General features: G+C 46.5%; 1 protein-coding gene across 1 annotated transcript; it reads right to left on the bottom strand.

Annotated features, from left to right (window-relative positions):
- Positions 1 to 1,474: 1,474 nt before the first annotated feature.
- Positions 1,475 to 21,756, bottom strand: LOC144143609 (transcription elongation factor, mitochondrial-like). Its single transcript, XM_077675446.1, has 5 exons — positions 21,584 to 21,756; positions 14,249 to 14,566; positions 12,128 to 12,274; positions 9,022 to 9,198; positions 1,475 to 2,186 (listed from the first exon to the last, which is right to left on the bottom strand). The coding sequence occupies exons 1-5, from the start codon at positions 21,674 to 21,676 to the stop codon at positions 1,962 to 1,964; spliced, it is 960 nt and encodes a 319-aa protein (XP_077531572.1). The 5' UTR covers positions 21,677 to 21,756; the 3' UTR covers positions 1,475 to 1,961.
- Positions 21,757 to 21,921: the final 165 nt, after the last annotated feature.

Here is a 21,921-nt window from a genome sequence, read left to right as displayed (position 1 = left end):
TCGCGCTCTCGGTGGCTTCTTCGCGTGGCAGTGGGAGGAGCCTGACGACTTGCACCAATGAGGAGACGCGTACCTAATGGGGGGAGGTTCGAAGCGCTCCAAGCCCGCTAGCCGCGCCAGAGATGTTTAGGCTTAGCACCGCGGTATTTTTTGATGAGGTGCACTTTCACAAGCAGCGTGGATGGCGGTTTATATTCCACTTTTCGCCCACATTATTAGCTCTTTTCTTGCATGAGCATCTTCGCTTGCGCCCCGTGCGGCATTCCGGCGAGCGGTTAGAAGCGGTCGCTGGAGCTGCCTGCACCGCTTTACGGGCCGTGCCGACGCCACGGTGCCGCCTCTTACCGCGCCGCCCACACCACGCACGTTAGTTGTATCCGCGCTGGCGTGCACTGCACGTTTTCGCGATACCAAATCTACCACGCGGTTCGCGCTTTAGAACGTTGTGCAGATAAGCCACCGTTCTTTCGAATCCCTTTCCGAACATGCGAGCCACGCGAAGCCGAAAATTTCCACCACCAGTACGTTGCGCTGATAAGCAGCCGCCTTCGGCATCGTGAGCGCAAGGTGGGGTAAAAAAAAAAAAAATCCCGTTGGCGCTCTTATCACGGCTTGTGGCATCTGTGCATAGACGCTAAAAACGCAGGCATTTTTTTTCAAAACACAATAGAAGTTAAAGCCGCGCTCGCCGTTTGTGAGACTGCGCTTTTTCCCTGCACCAGTGGCTGATGTTAAAAATAATACGAAATATAGACCGTGCCTTCGTTTTTAAGGGCTGTGCGTTTGAGTGATGATAAATATAGGATGACTTGAGTGGTAGGTGGCGATGTGGTTGAATTCGCGCATGTTTTGGTTATAGCGCGGTACCGCTTATAGTGCGGATTTTTGCGGCTCCCGCGACATACGTTATAAGCGGTCTACACTGTAATTCGAGGACCACTGAACGGGACCAGCAATTTCCATGCTTTTTGTAATCTTGTCGGGCTACTTAAACTCCTAAATTTCACTTAAACACGTCGGTCAGCATTGTGTTCTTGTTTTTCGTGCATACAGTTGAACCCTGCCACAACAAAATTGTTCACGAATAAATTTTTCATCGTGAAAGCCTCGTCAAAACTGCCTCAACTACTGAATATCTATTGCTTTAGTGTGCACTTTTCATAATATTGAAATCATTCAGGAGACTTCTGCTTTTACCTGATATCATTGTGTGTACAAACTAAACTACTTTCACACGAACCTGAGCAATCGCTATGACACACAGAAGGAACAAAATTCAGTTTTGTTTTTGGCTTGGCTGTGGCTTGATAGCCGGCTTCTTAACGAGATGATGTTAGCCACGTCATTTCCATTGAACAACGGTGCATTCCATAGTGGTAATATGTGCACACTGTTAAAATTAACATCGCTGCAATTGGGAGATGTTCAGCACAGACGTTTACATCACTGAATGCACCTAACTATGGTGTAGTGAACGTGTGATTTTGCCAGATCGCAAATAAACAACAGACCCAACTTTTTCCTACAGAAAAAAAAAATTCAATGAAGCAGAATGGTCTCCTCTCAACAAAAGTGGTTCGTACAGACGGGAACTTTAGTGCAGTAACTCTAGCAGTGACTTTCAGAGAATCGGAAATAGTTGATTGCAGCAGAAAGTCAACAAGGTAATGTTTGTTGCAGCAAGGTTCAACCATAACAGTACTATTTTAATTACCCCGTGCACGCATTTATCGCAGAGTTTCGAAAATTACATCACTGAACACATTTCATGAAAAGTGCATTCAATAGTGGCTTCGAAAACCGCCAGAGTCAACATACGTGAAATACCCTCTAATAGAACAATACCTAACCTCATTGCCTCGCATAATGCTTTCTTTCTTTACATTCCTATATACAAGCGCACATGTTTCACAGTGCCATTACATTAAGGTTATCGTTTTTCCCTATCCATCGACCCTCCCTCAAGATTCCGTAAGCATGTAATAGGCCCTGGCCAGCAGAAGCACCCCGCAGAAGTGTTCCCTGTTGACGGGCGTCTCTTTGAAGTAGACACTCCTCAGCTTCCCCTGGAAAGTCAGCGTTCCAGCGTCCACCAGCCCTTTCAGAGTCTCCTGCCCCGAAATCCGCTCGTTGCCGATGTTGAGGTCAAAGATGTTTGTGATGGCAGATGACTTGATGGACACCACCTACACGAAGGAAAAAAAAATTGTGTTAGTGACAAGAGCTTTCCTTTTTTGAGGTTGTTAGTATTGCTCTTCATGCACAAGTTATATAATAAAATTAACAAATTATGAAGTGGGAACTGCCGATAAACGTGCGAGCTGCTCCTCTATGCAAGGAGCCCCTATCATTTCAGGAGCCTCTATCATTTCATAACTTACACTTCAGCATCCATCATTTTCTGTGGCAAGAAAAAAATTTCCTGGACTACCCAAAAACAACCGGTAGGCGTTAGTGTTTATTAATTGCATCTGTGCAAATAACTTTTGTACTTAAAGAGCTCATTTTTGCAGTATTACTTTATAAGGGCCTTATGTTCAAATCGTATATTTCAATTTTTTTTTTCGTGTGCCCTGTGCAAAGTGGCATCGATGTTTTCGTCATTTTCTTTTCTATTTTGTTACTTCTTTCATTTTGATAATTTTTCTATAAAACTCGTAATAAATCTGCTGTTTGAAATTATTACTGTTAGAAAGCGCCATTCTTTCTCTATCATTTCGTATCTTACACTTCAACATCAATCATTTTCTGTGGCAAGAAAAAAAATATTTCCTGGAACACCCAAAAACAACAGATTTTTTCCATGGTCACGAAAGTGTTAAGAAAAGTCAACTTCATTTCTATACATGAATTTTGTTCAGGAAAGACACCTTTTCAGGGGCAATATAAGCAGTCTGGTATTACAGTAAGAAGGTCCCATTACATCCTCCATAAGACCACATGTCCCCTCTATGAAGCACTCACTGTATGCAAAGTCCTGTTAAAGTGGGCTTCACATTTACGCTGAGCGCAATGCTGGGAAGGCATTCTTCCAGGGCAATATAAGGGGTCTGGCAACAAAGTATGAAGTTCCTGGCGTCTTTTATTAAATGGTACCTGAATAAAGACCCACGTGGCCCTACGCAGCGCTACTCATTTAGCTGTTTTTGAAGTCGGCTTCACCAACAAACACCAATGCGTTGCTGGGTAGTGCATATCACGAGGGAAATATAGGCGGTCTAGTATAGAGATATGAAATACATAAGGCCTTTTTAAGGGGGGACATAGCTCTTAAAACAATTTCTTTTCATTTTTATTAAGCAAACCCTGTGAAACTTGCCAGTCTTGCTGCTTTTTTTACCACTGATTTCAAATGTGTCATTATGTTTTGAGTCAGTCAATTAGTTCCCAAGATAGTTAGAGATAATTAGACACTTTTGGAGGAACAATAGACGAAACAGCGTTAGTCATAAAACTGTAACCTTTATATTTTCCAATACTAGGAACCCAATAGATACGTACATGAAACCCCTCCACCTGGTTTGCAACTCATTCATAAGTACATGGATTTCTTAGATTTTTATTCTATTTTTGCACCATGTCCTCTGCACCTTGGTTTTTAGAAGGTTTTAGAGCCTAGGCACAGTGACTGAAAGTTTTAAAAGTGGGCCCGTGATGCTTGAAGATGATGAGTCTTTCGGCAATGCCAGTCACCTCACCACAGAAGCTAATGCATCTGCGTTGCACAGTACCATTCTGTGCTGCTGTACCTAGAAAGACTGTCGCTGTCGTCCATACTTTTAGTTTAAAAAAGAGGGGGGGGGGGGGGGGGGGTTAATAGCTTGAACGTATTTTATCTAAGAAATTTTTAAAGATCTTATTTGTGGGGTCCCCTTCCCAGGCAGCAACATCATGAGCAATACGTGGTGCAAATTCTAAGCAAGCCAGTCTTGTGGTGTTATTTGAGAAAAAAAAAAGAAAAAAAACTTGAACTAATTTGAATGACCAAGAAAATTTGACCAGCAGGTATTTCAAAGTGCTTTGAGAGTCGTAGGAATGACACATGTCCAAAAATTTAGTTTGCTTTAAGGCCCTCAAAAGGAAACTAGGTTGACGGCAAATTAAGCGGTCTTGTTCGAGCATCGGCGCATATCCATGGTGCCCGCGCGACAGTGGAAATTTTTAGTTGGTGATGCTTTTCAACTTCATAGCCTACTGAACAAATGACCCCTTCTATTTGCCGTTTTGGACTTCTTGGAACTGCGCCAAAACATCTGGGTATTTTATTTGCCTGCAGAATAGCTATTGCGAGATCAGTTTTGAACTGCCCAGAAACTGGACGAAATTGCTCTTGACAAGCAAATAAAAATGAAATGTGCTCGTCTTCAAGACACCCCATTACTTAGGGGGGTAGGGACACAGCTCTTGAAACAGCTTCCTCTAATTGTTAAGTAAACTCTGCGAAACTTGCCAGTCTTCCTGCTTTTTCCACACTGATTTCGAATATGCCATTGTTGTTTGAGTCAATCAATTAGTTCCCAAGATAGTTTAGAGATAATTAGCCATTTTTGGAGAAACAATAAACAAAGCAGTGTTGGTCATACAACAGTAATCTGTATATTTTCCAATACTATGAACCCTGGTGAGTGCAATAAGAGAAGTGGTTTTTTTGATGCACCAGTAGGAACTAATTTTACAGCTCATTAAACTTTGGTGCTTGAACCGGGCATTCGAAATGGTTCCTTGCCACTGGTGCCACCAAGTGTGATTGTGCTGGCAAAAGTGACCAACGTTTGGGTTTCACGATGAAAGCCTTCTCAAATTACGAGAAAGTCAAAGATGTTTTCAAACATCATGCTTTTCCCATGTGAGGCATATGAACAGTTTTCTGGTTTAATTCACAACTTCTTTTTTTCTTTTTTGTAAACATACCATGAGCAAACCATTACATCTCTGACCACAACGTAAACCAAAGCAGTTTTTCCGGTGATGGCGAGAAACAAGAATAACGCTGCGCACAAGATTTGTGTGGGGAATCTTTAAGGTGGGTTAAATAAGTTCCTAGACGACCACTACAACTTGTCTCTTAACCCAGGTTAAAATATAAGATTAGAAGATACAGTGCATGTGCTCCCCGATTTAGGAGAATTCCCAGGACATTTAGGCTGTTGTGTAAGGACGCAAGGGGATTGACATTGGAAGCCAGGAACACGCAGGTTACATAACTGTGGACATGGGTATTGCCAGCAAGGATTGCACTTAAAGTTTTCCTTCGCTGTGCTGCTGGCTGTCCCACTAAATATAATTCGTCGCAACAAATGTGCAGTTGTGAAAAATGTCAGTTAAAAGCTTTGCCTGCAAAAAAGAAGAAAAAAAAAGAAGAACATGAATGCTTCGAACATTACGAGTCTGCCATAGATACAAGCAGTGTTGAAACTTTCCGGGACTTTCCCACAAATCTGCCAGCGGGCACTGCAGGTCTCACACAGTTGTGAGGCCACGACAAGATGATGATGGCGATTGTTCGATCTTAATGGCACGAGGCCAGCTAAGGGCAAAGAACACCAATATAATACAGTGGAGCCCCAATGATACGTCCCCCGGTCTTAAGATGACCCGCTTCTTACAACGGATCACCGCAGCAAGCTCCCCATAGAAACGACACGTTACCATTAAAATCCCCGATAATATGACACTCGGGTGAATGTGGTCTGCTCCACGCAACGAACTCTGGCGGGGATGAACCGGAATTTTCGCCATCTTTTGCACCGCTTCGCCGCCTCGTCCCGACCTTTCTTTATTCTTAACCCCCGTTTGACGCTGCTTGATGTGCGAAGGTTCGCAGGCGGGGCAGACCACTTGCTGAACAGACACAAGCAAGCAGGCAGTTACTAGCAGACGGGAGTTAACCTTCGACGGCACCACACGACAGCAGAAAGCCAATGCGACAACCGTAAAAAGTCAAAGTCCAGCTGGCCGCCGGACTGCAAATTTGAAGCTCCCATCAAAACAAAAAACATGAAAACATATACCGTATTTACTCGCATAATGATCGCATTCACGTAATGATCGCACCCCTAAAGTTTGTCGTCAAAATACGACTTTTTTTTATTTCCCACGCAATGATCGCACCCTGAACTTGCCGCAGCCATATGCCGTATGTGTACCAAGTTTGATGACGATGGTCGTGCTTACCTTAGTTTCCTCCTCTTTCAAAGCGGGCATGGCTACGTTATTGCTGCGGACTTGATATAAGCGATATCGGCAAGCATGAGTTCATTATAGGTGCGGAAGAAACTCTCGCTAAATGCACATAATGTACTCACAAGACATATAAAAATACGCGCTTGGCTTGCTGCGTCGGCAGCCGTGTCTTGATGTCCCACACTGTGACAGCAGCAGCCACTTATTGATCGACCCGTTCTCACCTCACAGCAAACTCGTTTCGGCGCATTCCGTAATTCCGGCGCGTTGCGTAATGAAAACACTGCATTTTGCGTCACTCGGTGGTCATTCGGTGGTCAGTGGAGTTTTATGTTTTTATTTGTTATGTTTATTATGTTCATGAGACGTATCGTAAACATTCTGACCTGCAACTTGCGTTTTCTGCGCTCAAACTTTTTAAATGCGAATGCATTTCTTAGTCGGGGGTTGTCGTGCATTGGCCGGCGTGCGCCTAGCAACAGCTGTGGCGCGCCTAGCAACCGGAGCACGTGGTAGCTCGGGCGGGAGTAGCGGAGGGCAAGGGGAGAGGAGGAGCGCGCTCGACATGTGACGGCGCTCGCATCGCGGACCTCGGGCGGAGTAGCGGAGAGTGAGTGGAGAGGAGGAGCGCGCTCAGGCGTGTGAGGGCGCTCGCATCGCGGAGCTCGGCGGAGAGAGCTCGCGCGCGGGGCGGGCGTGTTGCGCGGGTCTCTCTCTCCTCTCCGCGTACCCTCTCTCTGCTCGCTGCTCTCGGAAAAATATATATAAATGCAGTGGAGCACGCGCCTCTCTCCGTGACTGCTTGCCGCAGCGCACTCATCGGTGCACCCAATAAAATCAGCGGTGTTGGGGCCAAGTTATGATTATGTGCGATATAAAAGGAGGTCTAAAAACTTGATCTCTGTTAAAAACTTAAATATGCGCTTAATGGAAAACATCGGACCGTCGGCTATGAAGTATGACGAGTGTCGTGCACGGAGCAAGAAGGCACATAGGAGCAGAAACGGCCCAATGTGGTAAGTGCAGGCGAGAAACCAGATAATGTCACAATGAAAATGAAATTGGACTACAAAGCTTCATAGCTGCGACCGCGAAGGAGAGGGTGGCGGCACCTGATAGACGAAATGATAGTGCCCGCAACTCATTCCAGTGCTGCGCACCGAAATGCCGATTGCGGCAGCCACGCAGTTTCTTTTCACGCAACAGGTGCTGCCGCTAGCTTAAAGGGACCCTGCAGCACTCTTTGCGCATTGCAAGTAAACCTGCGCGAAGTTTATATTACACTGTCAGGAATACTCAAGCCAAATATTACACGCGCACATGAAGTGGTAAGTGTGCAAATCGCTGCAAAAGACACGGGAAAACCAACCGCGCTCTCTTTAATTTTCCTCCTTTTGCACACCTGGCACGGCCTAACTGATGTCACTGCGGCCATGGCTGTCTTATTGGCTGTTGCTGTTCAACCTCGCAGCTATTTCTCGCATTTCCTGTGATGATCCGCCGTTGTCAGCGCTGCGTGACAACCTCTTCTATGCCTGCGCCCATACGCACAGTTTTGGTGTTTCTTTTGTGCTTTGAGTGCAAGCGGAATTTGAGTGACGAACTCAATAGTACTGCCCTTTCAACGAGACCACTCAACAACAAACGTTTATTACTTCAAAAACGCCCTGCAAGCCTGAGTGCGCGCTTGCGAGCAGGCAGCCATGCCTGCTTTTTGTGGCACCAAACTGGAAATAGACCCCTCCACGATGTGGAGAAAACTCCCCGGCCTGTGATATATCGAAGGCCGCCGAGGAGAACACCGTGAGCCGCCCCCTCTCTGGGAGCGAGCGCGCAGCTTTCGACGCGTTGTCCACGGTCAAGTTGAGAGGGAACAGCTACAGTACTTACCCAATTCTAACGCGCCCCCGATTCTAACGCGCACCTGATTTTTCAGGCTAAAAACCGAAAAAACTTGCACCTCCGATTGTAACGCTCACGGAACTTTGGGAGCAAGAAAAACAAATGTGAAAGAAACGGGCGATTTATTTCCCGAAGTAATCTCGCTCATCTCACTCCTCGTCGCTCTCCGCTGACCACATCTCGTCCTTGGTGCCGTCAAGCGCATTCGCGATGCCACACTTCTGAAAGAACGTTCATCCATGGTTGATGGGATCGTGGCCCACGCCTCGCACGCCCATCCCGTGACCTTCTACAGAGGCGCACGCTTCAGCTGACCACTTGTTTTGAACACGTGAGAGCCGTTCGTAAGCCGTAGAAGCGGCGCACTTTCGTTGCCGCTGCTGCCATTGCTGTCATCAAGTTCGCAAGTGGAACAATTTGACGATTTGTGTAAACGCCGATAGAAAAGCCCAGGCTTCCTGCGTCCGAAAAATCGTTGCTAAAAGCTTTGGCGCCATCTTGAGATGGCGATGGCGATTGGCGGGACGAAATTTCCCGTTTCGGCAGTTACGGTTTCGTATCCGATTCTAACGTGCATGTGATTTTTCGGCTTATTTTTCCACAAAAAAGTGCGTGTTAGAATCGGGTAAGTACGGTATATGCGATTTCTCATGACGCATAGCTTCGGTGATAGTGAACGCATTTTGATAACTCTTGCGGGAGGAGATTGCTGGGACAGTAGACTTTACCCCAAAATACATTCCAAGTAGTCGATGGAAGTGCTGCAGGGCCCCTTTAACCTCGGCCAAGCGCTTGTGACGTTATCTGGCCGCCCAAGGAAGCGCTGTCTCCCCTCCACTCTTCGCTCTTACTCTGAGGTGTAGTGGAACACGTTATCTGCAAAGGCCATGATAAAGACGCATTCCGAGTGAATGCAAGCGGAAGTGAGACACTTGCCTGTGGCTGAAGCGGTTTGCCGTGACTGAGCAGGGCCACCAGCATGGCTTGCACCGTGAGTTGCCCCAGGGCGATTTCGCTGCTGCCGCCGGCCTTGTGGTGGGCTCCGCTGCGCTGCTGTTTCTGTTCCACCACGTACAGGCTGGCTGCGGGGAGCTGCGACAGCACCTGCTGCACCTGAAAGTACGGGGAAATTGTATCGGAAAACGTAAACAGGAAAATAAGAAAAGCTTACCGCAGCGACCTTTGATTTTGAAAAAGTTTGTGATGCAGCGATTTTTCTTTCCTTCTTTTCATAAAACGGAAGCCCCGATTGAATTAAGAATTCACGGTAGCTTTCACACACACACAAACGTTTGCTGGTTATCTTGCACTTTTTCAGGCCCCTATTAATATACATGTGTGTATTGAACTACCATCATCATCAGGAACAGAAGAGGAACAGAATGCTGATGCACATGCTTGGCGTTAGGGACTCGTTTGGCCACAACCACTGGTTCGCAGCTATTAAACCGTGTTCTACCCTACCGTTCCTGATGCTCCAGGTGTCATTTGTGATGAAATGGCGTCAGGCACCCACTGAACACAAAAGAAAAGGACTCTGAACAGTGCACTAACAATACATAAACGTCCAACCAACAAGTTTTGGTCGACAGCATTTGCTCATTTCATGACGTGCTTCAAAGCATCTTCAATACTTTTTTCTTTTTTGACAAGCTTCATCGAAGCCATCCTCTGCTGTCGTTTTATTTGATACCTGCACCCATTTTCACTAAAACCAGCCATGTTGTGTTGCTGCGGCGATTCGAAACTGCTTAACGCTTGACACGAGGTCACTCTCTCGCGACGGAGATGCTAACACACCTCGCGCAGTTCCGACGTCCTCCATTTGTGGTCATGTGACATTTTATGCCACAGACGATGTTGCAATAGCTCAGACCGAAGTCCCTATAAGTGATTGCCACTTGTAAAAAAAAAAAAAAAAAAAAAAAAAGAACCATGAAATTCCCAAGCATGAATTGTCCAATAAATGGGTAAGCTGCACAGCTGTACATAGAGTTTCACTACTGTACACATGTGCACTGCTGCAAAGACATCTTGCAGGGGCAGCACAGGCTGTCTTGTATCAAAATATGGTGGGCCCTGGGCCTTGTATTAATGCCGCTTTCTTGCGTGATGAAAGTGTGACACGTCAAGCTTTGCAGACAGACAGGTTTGCTCGCTGAGTCCACATACAAATGCTTATGCCTTTAAAGGGCCACTAAAGGATGAATGAAATTTTGTTTCAACTCAAAGATTGTACGTTTTGTAGCACTTTCAGCTTTTGTTCAACAAGCAACGATGCATTATTTGCTGTGAAATAAGTAAATAAAGCTGGCGTTTCTCTCTCTGGTTTCCCTTTTATTTTTTTGTAGGGCTATGAGACACAGAGCAAAGCGTAGAGTTATGCGACGTTTATGGATTATCAGAACAGCAGCATGCAGCAAATGGAACAGCATGAGGTAATTGCCTACTATTTGCCTTTCACAGGCGATAAGGTTCGAACCGGACGCGCTCGCTTTACCGATAGCAACATCAAGACGCGGAGAACGCAAGATTAGAATCTCGGGCGGGTAGCTTACCGCACTTACCCGATTCTAACGCGCACTTTTTTTCCAGAAAAATAGGCCGAAAAATCGCATGTGCGTTACAATCAGATACAAAACCGAAACTGCCGAAACAGCGGAAATTTCGTCCCACCCATCGCCATCTCAAGATGGCGCCAAAGCTTTTAGAAACGATTTTTCGGATGCGGGAAGCCTAGGCTTTTCTATCAGCGTTCACACAAATCGTCAAATTGTTCCACTTGCGCACTTGATAACAGCAATGGCAGCAGCGGTAACGACGGTGCGCCGCTTCCATGAGCGGCTTACGAGCAGCTCTCACGTGTTCAAAACGAGCGGTCGGCTGAAACGTGCACCTCTGGAGAAGCTCGCGGGATGGGCGTGCAAGGCGTGAGCCTCGATCCCATCTACCATGGTTGAACATTCGCTCAGAAGTGTGGCATCGCGAATGCGCTTGACGGCACCGAGGACGAGATGTTGTAGTCAGTGGAGAGCGACAAGGAGCTCTCGGAGAGCGACGAGGAGCGAGATGAGTGAGATTACTTCGCAAAATAGATCGCCCGTTTCTCTCGCATTCATTTTTCTGGGTCACAAAGTTCCGTGTGCGTTACAATAGGAGGTGAAAGTTTTTTCGTTTTTTTGCCAGGAAAATTGGGTGCGCGTTAGAATCGGGGGCGCGTTAGAATCGGGTAAGTACGGTAAATATCTTGTTCCTTTTCCCGCTTTCTGCCAGGGCTATTGCTTGCAGAAGCTCGGTCGTTCAGTCATGCAAAATTGACTTCGCTAATTGCACATCAATGTAGAGCACTTCATAGAGTTAATACTACCAACTTCTATTCCAAAAGGAAACTGAACACATGGTGGCCGACTCTGGAGCGTGAGGGAAGCAGCCTGTCTCACGATGTATAAAAGCTGTAGCCTGTGTTTTTTAAACAAGATGAGTTCATGTAAAGATTTGATTTATATTTATTTCATGTGCTGCACGACCTAATAACTATTTATGTCACGAAAATGTTTGTAGATGCATTTCCAATGAGCTCTTGCCGTTTACAGCTCTTGTGGTGTCACAAACCGTAGTACCCAAAAGTGTACGGGGCGTCGTCGCCTCCATTACGTCTCCGGCGTTTCCTGCCTTATTAAATGCTAGTCACGAGAATGGTGTATTTAGATTCTTGGCACCGTAATCTGTCGATACAGGTCACCTTGTTCTTACCCTTTCGTGACCCTTCAAAAAGCTCTAATATCCACAAGCAGAGAAGAAACTTCACAAGTTTTGTTTTTGTTTATACGTTTGAGCACAGAATAGAAAGCTTTTCTCCGCTGCAGGCTTTATGCATTTGGAAAATTTCACTGCCTCGCCTAAAACCCAACTTTTGAAACGTTAGTCGTGACGTCGCGGCCAAACAAACGAAGCAACTTTGCAACACAGACTGCGTCGTCCGGAGGCAGTTTTCCGCAACAGAACGGAGACAACGGATGACTGGCTTTCAGTGCAGACTTACCGCATTGTAGTACAGGTACAGGTGGGGCCTGATCTTGTCGTCGAGGAACTTGACCCTTTCTAGGGCGAGCACAGAGTTCTCCCGTGTCAGGTGCGCCCAGGTCAGGTACGGCGGGCTCACGTCAATGGCCACAATGTCGCTGACGTCCTGAAAGACAGGGCAGACGTTATTGTAGGGTTTAACGCGGCAACGCAATGCAGGCAATGAGGCGCGCCATAGTGGAGGACTCCGGATTAATTTTGACCGCCTGGAGATCTTTAACGTGCGCCGAAATCTCATCCACACGGGCGTTTTGCTATTTGCCTCCACCAGAAAAGTGGCCGCAGCGGCCTGGAATCAAAACCGCATCCTCGTGTTCAGCAGCACAATGCCTTAGTCACTGAGCCACCGCGGCGGGTACTGGGCTGCGTGACTCCGCTTTCTTGTTTTGTAAGCACAGATGTATTAGAAGCTTGGCTCAGCACTGTCTAGACAAACAAAGCATCAATTAAAATTTATCAAGAGTTCATGTCTTTGTTTCAAACTTGAGAGCCATCTGAAACGTTTCTGACACGAGCAAAAGAAAAAAAGGGGGGGGGGCATAACATCGGAATCAAACAACACTGCCATGAAGCCATAGTTACATCTCAATCAAGCCCCCTACAACGACCAATCTTATCAACCAGATGCAAACTTGAAAAAGCTGCGACTTCTTGTGTTGCCTCATTCCTCACTTTTAACTTTGCAAACAGCACTTTCGACCAACCAATCACTACAACTGCAGCAGTGAACTAGAAAGTTCTCAACCACCAAAACAGTTGTCACGTGCTTCTGCGAATGCTCGTATTACAAGGACATGCAACTGACATTACTTGTACCTGTAAAAGCTCGTTAATTCGGAGTTCAAGGAGACGCCATCTCAGTTCGAATTAATGAAAGTGAACACAGCAAATGGGAAGCCCTAGGGCATGCCAACACCTTGATGCTGAAAAAAAGGCAGTGTTGTGGCCTGCCTTTCACCCTTAAGGGGAACTCACCTGATCCCATTCCTATAGGACTTACTGCCTCATAACCCACGGGCTTAAAAAGCATTGTGTACCGATACAACCGGTTTTACAAATTCATAGAAATGTTCCTTACAGCCTAGTTTGCTTCTTTCAGAAATTTATTGCTTGTTTACCAAAATAAAGAAATAAACAAATGCTTTTTGGTTTATCTAGTTTTCACTAAATGGCACTAGCTGTCTAGCAAGCGAGTTCTATTTTTTAATTTCAGTACAGAAGCGATATAGTGGGTATCTCTAAAGTAAGCAAACTAGGCCATTCTGAACACTGATATGTATTTGTAAAGCTTTTCGTATTGGTGCATGATGGTTTTTAAATCCGTGGGTCATGAAGTAGTCAAGTCACTCCCTTAAGAATGTTACAGGAGAGGCCCTTTAAAGGCGGCAGTCAGCACTTTTTGTTCTAGCAAATGAATTTAGTGGAAAGCCTCATCGTCGCCATCTTGAAAGCTGAAGAAAGGACAGGTAGCATTTGATCTGGCCGCGACTTCTCAGCGTGCGGTTGCACTATGCGCCGTCCTTGTCACCGTTGTCGTCATTGGCAGCGTCATGTTCTGTGCTTCTGACTTGTGACGATGCCCTCATCTGTCCGTGCACTAGCGTCACTAAATAAAGGCTTTTAGAGTATCGGCACTCTTTTCTCTCATTGTTATGTGCCACCAGGATTTTGATTGGTCGGTTGGCACCACATGATATTTGTTTACATATGGGTGCAGCCATTTTGTTTCTAAGCGCCCCTCCCGCCTCTCCTCTCTCTCTTTCTCTGCTACCCAGCATTTTGCGTGTCTGGCTTTCTCGCATGGCTTGCGTGTCGTGCAGAAAGCCAACGTTAAAACATGGGCTAAGAGAAATTCAACGTACAAGTCACGCAGCGAAGCCACCATTTCACATTTCAAGGAAGGTTTAGCAAAAAGAAGAATGATGTGGGAGGGTTCCGGGAGAGCATCGGGGAGGGCTTTGCGGACCCCTTAAATTCTCTCGCAGACTCCCGGAGTCCTTGGACCCCCATTTGACAACCACTGAAGTAGTAACCCAAAAACCCTCTCGTCTCTGACAGTCGCCACCTCTTCCCCACGTACCTCCATCCTCTCCCGGGTCAAGGGGGGGATGATGCTGCTGCCCCTGTCCGGCAGCCGCTTCTCCTGCAGCTTCCGGCCGTACAGGATGGCCTCGCAGATCTTGGCCAGCCCCTGCGCCCGGATGCCGTCGATGGCGCCCACGTGCTCCATGCTGCTGAAGCCGCTGTTCTCCTCCCGGTGGTGCAGGATCCGCATGACGCTCGAGGGCCCGATGGCCAGCTTGCGGAGCTCCTTCTCCGAGGAGTTGTTCAGCACCCTCAGGATCTGGTCCTGCTGCTCGCGCGTGTACTGCTGGCCGAAGGAGATGCCCCGAACGGCCTGCACGGGTGGTGGGTGGGTTAGAGGGAAGACATGCACTCTTTTAATGGCTTGTCCATCATCATCATCATCATCATCCTGTCTACGCCCACTGCAGGGCAAAGGCCTCTTCCGTAGATCTCCAATTACCCCCGTCCTGTGCTAACTGTGACCAATTTATCCCCGCAAAGTTCTTGATCTCATTTGCCCATCTAACTTTCTGCCGCCCCCTCCAACGCTTGCCTTCTCTAGGGATCCACTCTTTTACCCTTAAGGACCAACGGTTATCCTGTCGTTGCATAACATGCCCTGCCCATGTCCATTTCTTCTTCTTAATTTCTACTAATATGTTCTCAGCACGCATTTGTTCCCCGACCCACTCCGCTCTCTTCTTGTCCCTTAATGTTACACCTATCATCTTTGGTTTCATTGCTCGCTGAGTCGTCCTGAACTTATGTTGAACCCTCTTAGTGAGCCTCAAAGTTTCTTCCCCGTAGGTGAGTACCGGTAAGATGCAGCTGTCATACACTTTCTTCTTCATGAAAAATGGTAGGCTGCCATTTATTATCTCAGAATTCCTGCCTAAATGCACTACACACCATTCTTATCCTTCTAATTATCTCTGTCTCATGGTTGGGATACGAGGTCACTACTTGGCCTGAGTAGATATAATTGCTTACCACTTCCACTGCCTTGTCCAGAGAAGTTTTTAGCCGTTCCTGGCCAATCCACAACTGCTCTCGCAATAGAAATTGTGGAGCTACTCTGTGTTGTTACGGCTACGACTTTTCGGCCTGGGCTGCCCATTTTGCTTACAGGGGCCATGAAGCCAAAAACGTAATTCAATACGAAAAAATTAGCCTCTTGTAACCTACTCAGCTCTAATCCAGCCACGGAAAACGTATTTTTTACCCGGAAACAAAAAAAAATGGAAGAAATATTCAGCCATTTTCAGATCTTGTGTTACACGCCATCATCAGTGACGTAATAGAGGGAATGGGTAAAAAATAGTTATCAGGTTTTTTTAACTGCGCGTTAGCATCCAAACAGTTTCAATCAATAAAAACTACAGGCACGACTACAATCATCCGGCCACATTTCTTGGCAATCGCTTTGGTTGGTGGCCTCCCATCGTACGAACAAGAGCCTGTGACATCATAAAAAACCGCTGTGAAAGTGGCCGACGAGCCGCCGCTTTCCTTAATCTTTTCCTAACCATTCCCATTGTTTCGTCATAGTCTGCAATAATATCTGATATCTCAGCTATCAGGACAAACCAGACTTCATAGTGAATGAAACGTGTATTTTGTCTTCATGGCCTGTTTAAATGGGCCATGCAGACAAAATACAAGTTTGTTTTATTCAAAAGATTTCGTGTTTTGCGGTGCCCCAGCACTTGTCCGGCAGCACACGATGCCAAATTCACTGAGAATTAATCAATTTAGGTTAAAATTTTGATTCTCCCGCAAAATCGTGCCTTTTCATGACGTCTGCAATGAAGTCATATTGTGCTGGGGAGCCTTGTTTACCGTTAGTCAACCTAGATGGCGCCCAAATACCACAACGGACCGTTTTCTGCCTTTGGTTTTGATAGTATTTGTACCTGGCTTGTTTTTGTTACGGTTGAAATTAATAGTTTCGTGAAACATGGTGTTCAGTCGACAAATATGGCCACGTAAGGCAATGTTGCTTATGCCAATTGGGCAGGGTCATCTGAGGCAACCCCAAAGTGCTGCAGTGCTGTGCAGCTAAAACAAGCATAGTGCACTCAGTACCAACAGCAGTACGCATCAGTACTTCTATGTTTATATGTGCAAACAGCTCGCTCTGCAAGCTTTTAAGTTCTGCCTAATTTGCGTTTACTTTTTCCGGCCTCCGCCAATCGCAGAGCTGGCTGGTATGACATCATAGGTTCTGTTGCGGGAGATGAGCTGGTGGGTCGCATAACCATTCCCTTTTTTCCTAATTACACAGCGTATTTGAGCGAAGTTTACATTAAAAGTGGGGTCAGTATGATTCTAACGAGGCAATGTTTCAAATGAACCAAACTTGTGTTTTGGCTCCATGGCCTGTTGCATCAGCACTTGCAATTACGTTGCTGCAACGGAAGCACAACGAACCCAGTTTTTCCCATCTCAACACCATGCCAAAGTAAAGATTCCCTCAGAAGGCACAACAAATGGCTGCAGACAGCAGTCTTAGATGCCCCCTGTGTCATGGCCCTAGCTCACTGCAATGCGCTTATCTTGCAGCGCTGTAATTGAGGCTAGTAACAGTCTGCCGTCCTCTTGACGCCATTGCAGTAATTGCAGTAACAACAGCACAGGCGGTGGTGGAAAGTCAGGTGATGACGCAATGGCGCGTGCAAGTATGCATCGGTCGACTGAACCTTTACCTGCCACGCAATGCATCCAGCGGTGCGAAACACTGCAAACGATGGTGCAAGGCCAACTGATGATGTAAATGCGTGCGGAGTGGGGCATGTGCTTTTACCTGCCAAACGTGAATCTGCGTCGATACGGTAACGGAAACGTCCACATGCACGGTTGTGCAGTGAACGGGCACACTTTTTCCTGTCAACGCACCGTGTGCATAGCCACGTTATGGTTACGAAATGTGATAAACACGGAGCTGGTTTGCTCCACTTATGCGAGCGAACCAGTAGTGTGACGGGTACAATGATTGCATCCAAACCACAGAATCACAGGCTCAAAGCTCCTTATAATAAGTGCAGAGCACCTTAGGCGCTCGCCTTGTCTTAGCTTGCTCACTGCACCCAAGCAGAGCCATACGGCATTCCGTTGTAGCGGCTGTCGTTGCGGCGTCCCACAGAGGCTTCGAAATCTAAGCAGTTTATATAGTCATAAGCGTTTGAAACTCGTGAACTGCTGGCGCTTGACATACATCTCCCCGTCGCAAAGAAAGCTGCAGGTACATTTGAGGCAAAATATACGTAATTGACCGGCAGCGCCCACGTTCATTCAGTTCAGAACGCTCGTTGAATTGGTTTTTATGATAGTAAGCAAAAGAAAGTGGCAGTGCAACGCTGGCACGTGCGGGAGGAAAAGCAAGCACAAAAAGAACACAACTCCCGCTGGCGCAGTTTCAGGCAGGAGGCGCATAAGCACTGTGAAGGTGGGAAATCTGAATTGCATGGGGTGGTAGCAGTGAGCAGATAATGGCGCCGCAGCCCATTACGGCAAATCACTGCTCTGCACTTCCGACAGCTTTCACATTGAGTGGAACGGCTTTAACTTTCTTTACTACATTTATTTTAGATGCGACGCTGAGAGCATCTCTTGTCGGCGGCCCTGTCCTTCCTGCGTGCTTCCGTTGTTGTTGTCCGCAGCCACTCTCCCCCTCTCCTCTCCGATAGCGAACACTCTCTCGCGAGGGGCATTGGATTGGATTCGATTGGCTTGGCTTGGCTTGGATTGAATTAAAGTGGATTGTGTTGCGTCATAGCCGCGGCAGACGCACTGGCGCTGGCGCGTGCCCAGGTGAGAGCGAACACTCTCTCTCAACATCTGCGGGTGTGCGGCCCAGCGCGCTCTCACTCCGCCGGTGGGCGGTGCTGCGCATGTGCAATACACTCTCTCTCTGCGGTCTCCTCTCCTTCGGGCGCGCTGCGCGTATAACCGGTGTGCCGCTCTCCGGCGGCCTTTCGGTCGACGGTTGCTCTCCGCTTGCGCTTGAACCCCCCTCAGCGTCGCATCACACCAGGGTTCCCGTGAGGGGAGGTGGGCGTAATTTTTTAATAATTTTGCACTTCACTAGCTGCAGTGGCTCAGTGGCTAAGGCGTTGTGCTGCTGAGTTGAAGGATGTTTGATTCCGGGTATGGTGGCCGCTTTTCAGATGGGCGCGAAAAGCAAAAACGTCCCCCGTGTGTCGAGATTTCGGTGCGCATTAAAGGGACCCTGCAGCAGTTACCATCGACTGCTAGGAATGTATTTTGGGGTAAAGTCTATTGTCCCAGCAATCTCCTCCCGCAAGAACTATGAAAATGCGTTCACTATCACCGAAAGTACGCACGATGAGAAATCGTGCATAATCGTTCCCTCTCAACTCGACCGCGGACAACGCGACGAAAGCTGCGCGTTCTCTCCCGGCAAGGGGGGCGGCTCGCGGCATTGTTTTTGGCGGCCTTCGATATAACACAGGCCGGGGAGTGTTCTCCTTTTCTCCGCAACTGAACGGGTCTATTTCCGGTCTGGTGCCACAAAAACCAGGTGTGGGTGCCTGCTCGCAAGCAAGCGCTCTCGCTGGTAGGGAGTTTTTGAAGCAATAAACATTTGTTGTCGAGTGGTCCCGTTCAAAGGGAAGTATTAAGCACATCACTCAAACTCTGCGCGCACTCAAAACACAAAAGAAACGGCAAAACTGTTCAGGCGTAGAAGAGGTTCGTACACAGCGATGACGACGGCGGAAATGGGAGAAATTAGCTGCGAAGTTGACCAGTGACAGCCGACCGGGCAGCCATGGCCTCAATGACGTCGCTTAGGCCATGCCAGGGGTGCATAATGAGGAGAACGGAAGAGAGTGCGGTTGATTTTTCCGCGTCTTTCACAGCGATTTGCGCGCTCACCGCTTCGCGTGCACGTGTAACATTTGGCTCAAGTATTCCTGGCAGTGTAATCTAAACGTAACACAGGTTTACTTGCACTGCTCAAAGAGTGTTGCAGGGTCCCTTTAAAGAGACCCAGGAGGGTAATTAATTCAGAGCCCTCCACAGGCGTGCCTGATAGCCCAGATCTAGCTTCAGCACGTTAAACTCCCAAATTTATTCAATTTCGCATTTCCTTATGCACAAAAAGGTGACACATTAAAGGAGCCATGAAGACAAAATACACGTTGGGTTTATTAGAAAGACTGCTTAGTCCCGATAATAATGATACCAATATCATCGCAATCTTCGAATAAATAACGGAGATATTGAACAAAAAGTGTGAAGCAGTCGCGACCCCCTAGCCGATTTCCCGCAACTTTTCTATGACGTCACGGAACCTTGTTTGTGCGATTGACGGCCGCCTAACTGACCTGTCGCGACGACACATGACTGGACGTCTGTAATGGGGCCTCTAGTTCCATTTGACCGCATCACTTTAATGCTAACGTGCAGTTAACGCACTGAAAATTATGTTTTATTGTTGGCCCGTGTGACGTCATTCTTGCTCATAACACGTCACTGTGGCGCTAAATTTGAAAGTTTTAAGTACTTCTTGCTTTTTTTTTTTCGTTAAATAAACATCTTTTGTGGCTGTAATGGAGCTGAGTGAGATACTGAATCCTAGTTCTTTCAAATTAAACGAAGTTGTATTTTCTCTTCATGGCTCCTTTAAGTGTTACAGACTGACAGATTTGTTTCCTAGTTGAGGCCACATAGAAATGCTTACGGATTTAATAATATTCTCCGACATCAATTGTACAAACTATTTTCAAAATTAACAGTGGTCTAGTATCTTTTGGGTCTATTTCGGTGCAAGATGCGGCCTATAATCCCATTGAACTGACATTCTGCATAACATATGGGGTGCCTGTTTTGTATGGTTTAGAAAATAAAATAACACCTGATTGGCTGGTGCTGGTGCCAAATGATGCAGCCCAAATAGCAATTACTGACTTCACTGGGAATTAGATATGGCCAAAAAGTATGCTACGGTTGCCTTTGGCGCCTGTCAGCGGAAATTGGGGTGGTTTTCAGAAAAGTAAGGGTTATGGTTAGTTGGTAATTCATAACATTAAACAGCGCACAGACCGATGACAGACAAAAAAAAGACACAGACACACACATATTTAAGTATGCATCATTTCTGTTAAAGCCAGATAGAAGTCAGTGCCTGTGTGTGTCTCTTTCCTTTGTTTGTTGTCCGTTTGTGCGTGGTGTAGCTGTATATTTTTTAGAGTAAGGCAGTCTGTCGACAAAATGTTAACATCTACGGTGCTGCAGGTTTGAAAGAAGACGCAGGCATTCACTTAAGTCCAGTACACTAATTTACTCAAAGGCAAAATTATTTCTCTTTACAAGGACGTGCTTCAACTTGTATAAGGGCCCAACCACTTGTTCTCTTCCCTATACATAAGCTGTCAATATATAATAGATCTGAAACCAATTACTGCGTTTTCGTATCACGACAAGGGTAAGGCTAGGTCAGTTATAGTCATGAGTGAGTTAATAAACATATTCCAAGAAAAATTTCGTGATATACACTGCAATTGCAAGAAACACAACGGCGGTAGGTTACGTGTATCTGCAAAAAACCCTTCATGAAGACAATTAACAAACATTGGGGCTCTTCGATTTACAGCCTCGGACTCCCCGAGAAGCAGTCCGGCATTCGATTTTCCCATGTATCCCTATGGCTTCGGGGAATCCTCGGACTACCCTCGGACTATCCGCGGTGAGTCCGAGACTAAATCGAAGAGCCCCATTGTCAACACAACAAATCAAGCTATCAGCTGCTCTTTTTATTTTAATGGCAGCCATCCTCCCTTCGTAACTTCTACAGTTGTTTCGCTTTCCACCTCTTTCTTCTTTTCTTTTGCAACCAATCAATGCAGAGCTGTCGGCGAATACGTTTTCGCTACAAATGCCGCAAACCCCAACTGGCTTCAAGAGGCGGGGCCGTCAACTCCCTACAATTATTTTCACGGCAGAGTTTCATAACAAAAACAAGAGTTTCTTTTATTCAAGTTGTTCGCTTCGAGCTGCTTGTACGGTTAACAGAGATGAGTGCTTGCCCAATTCTGCAGCCTCAGCAAGCACCAAAAAACTACTACTCCGCTGCCGCCAAGAGGGAAATAGTACGTGGAAAACGCGTCATGCAGTTATCGTCGAATGTAACCAACGCCAGCGTCGTCGCGAGTGTGATATATGCAATGTCAGCAGTGTAAAAATCGAACAACGCATGCGATTATGCCGCGATATTTATCAGAAGTCACTTTCGCAAGGTCGCGAAGGGATCGGTGAAAATGACGGCCAAACCGACGCTGCGGAAAATGTTGCTAGCTCGAAAATGACCAGACGTATTCGCACTTACAATTTCAAGGACGCTTGCATCCTGCGAGGTCCTAAGTGTTTTCAAAAGCAAGTTTACACGGTTAAATTGATGCACCGGGCACCACGAAGTCATGTTTCCATATTTTTGAGGAAAGGGGAAACAAGAGAGACAGCTAGAGAGATAAAAATACGGAAAGCGAGAAACTAGGCACACTAGAGAGATGACGGTAGCAACTGAGAATGAATGAAAACTGTCGAAGAATGAATGAAGACAATTTAATCAATACATCAGCTGTTTATCCTTTGCAGATATGAGATTATGTTGTTGCTTATGCCAGTTATTACTAATCAGTTTTCTTTTGTTTCCCATTCATTGGT

The sequence above is a fragment of the Haemaphysalis longicornis genome, unplaced genomic scaffold (assembly GCF_048455015.1).
Source record: "Haemaphysalis longicornis isolate Haplotype H1 unplaced genomic scaffold, Haemaphysalis longicornis Haplotype H1 scaffold_6, whole genome shotgun sequence".
NCBI classification, from domain to species: domain Eukaryota; kingdom Metazoa; phylum Arthropoda; class Arachnida; order Ixodida; family Ixodidae; genus Haemaphysalis; species Haemaphysalis longicornis.
This window is presented reverse-complemented; position numbering and strand designations above follow the sequence as displayed.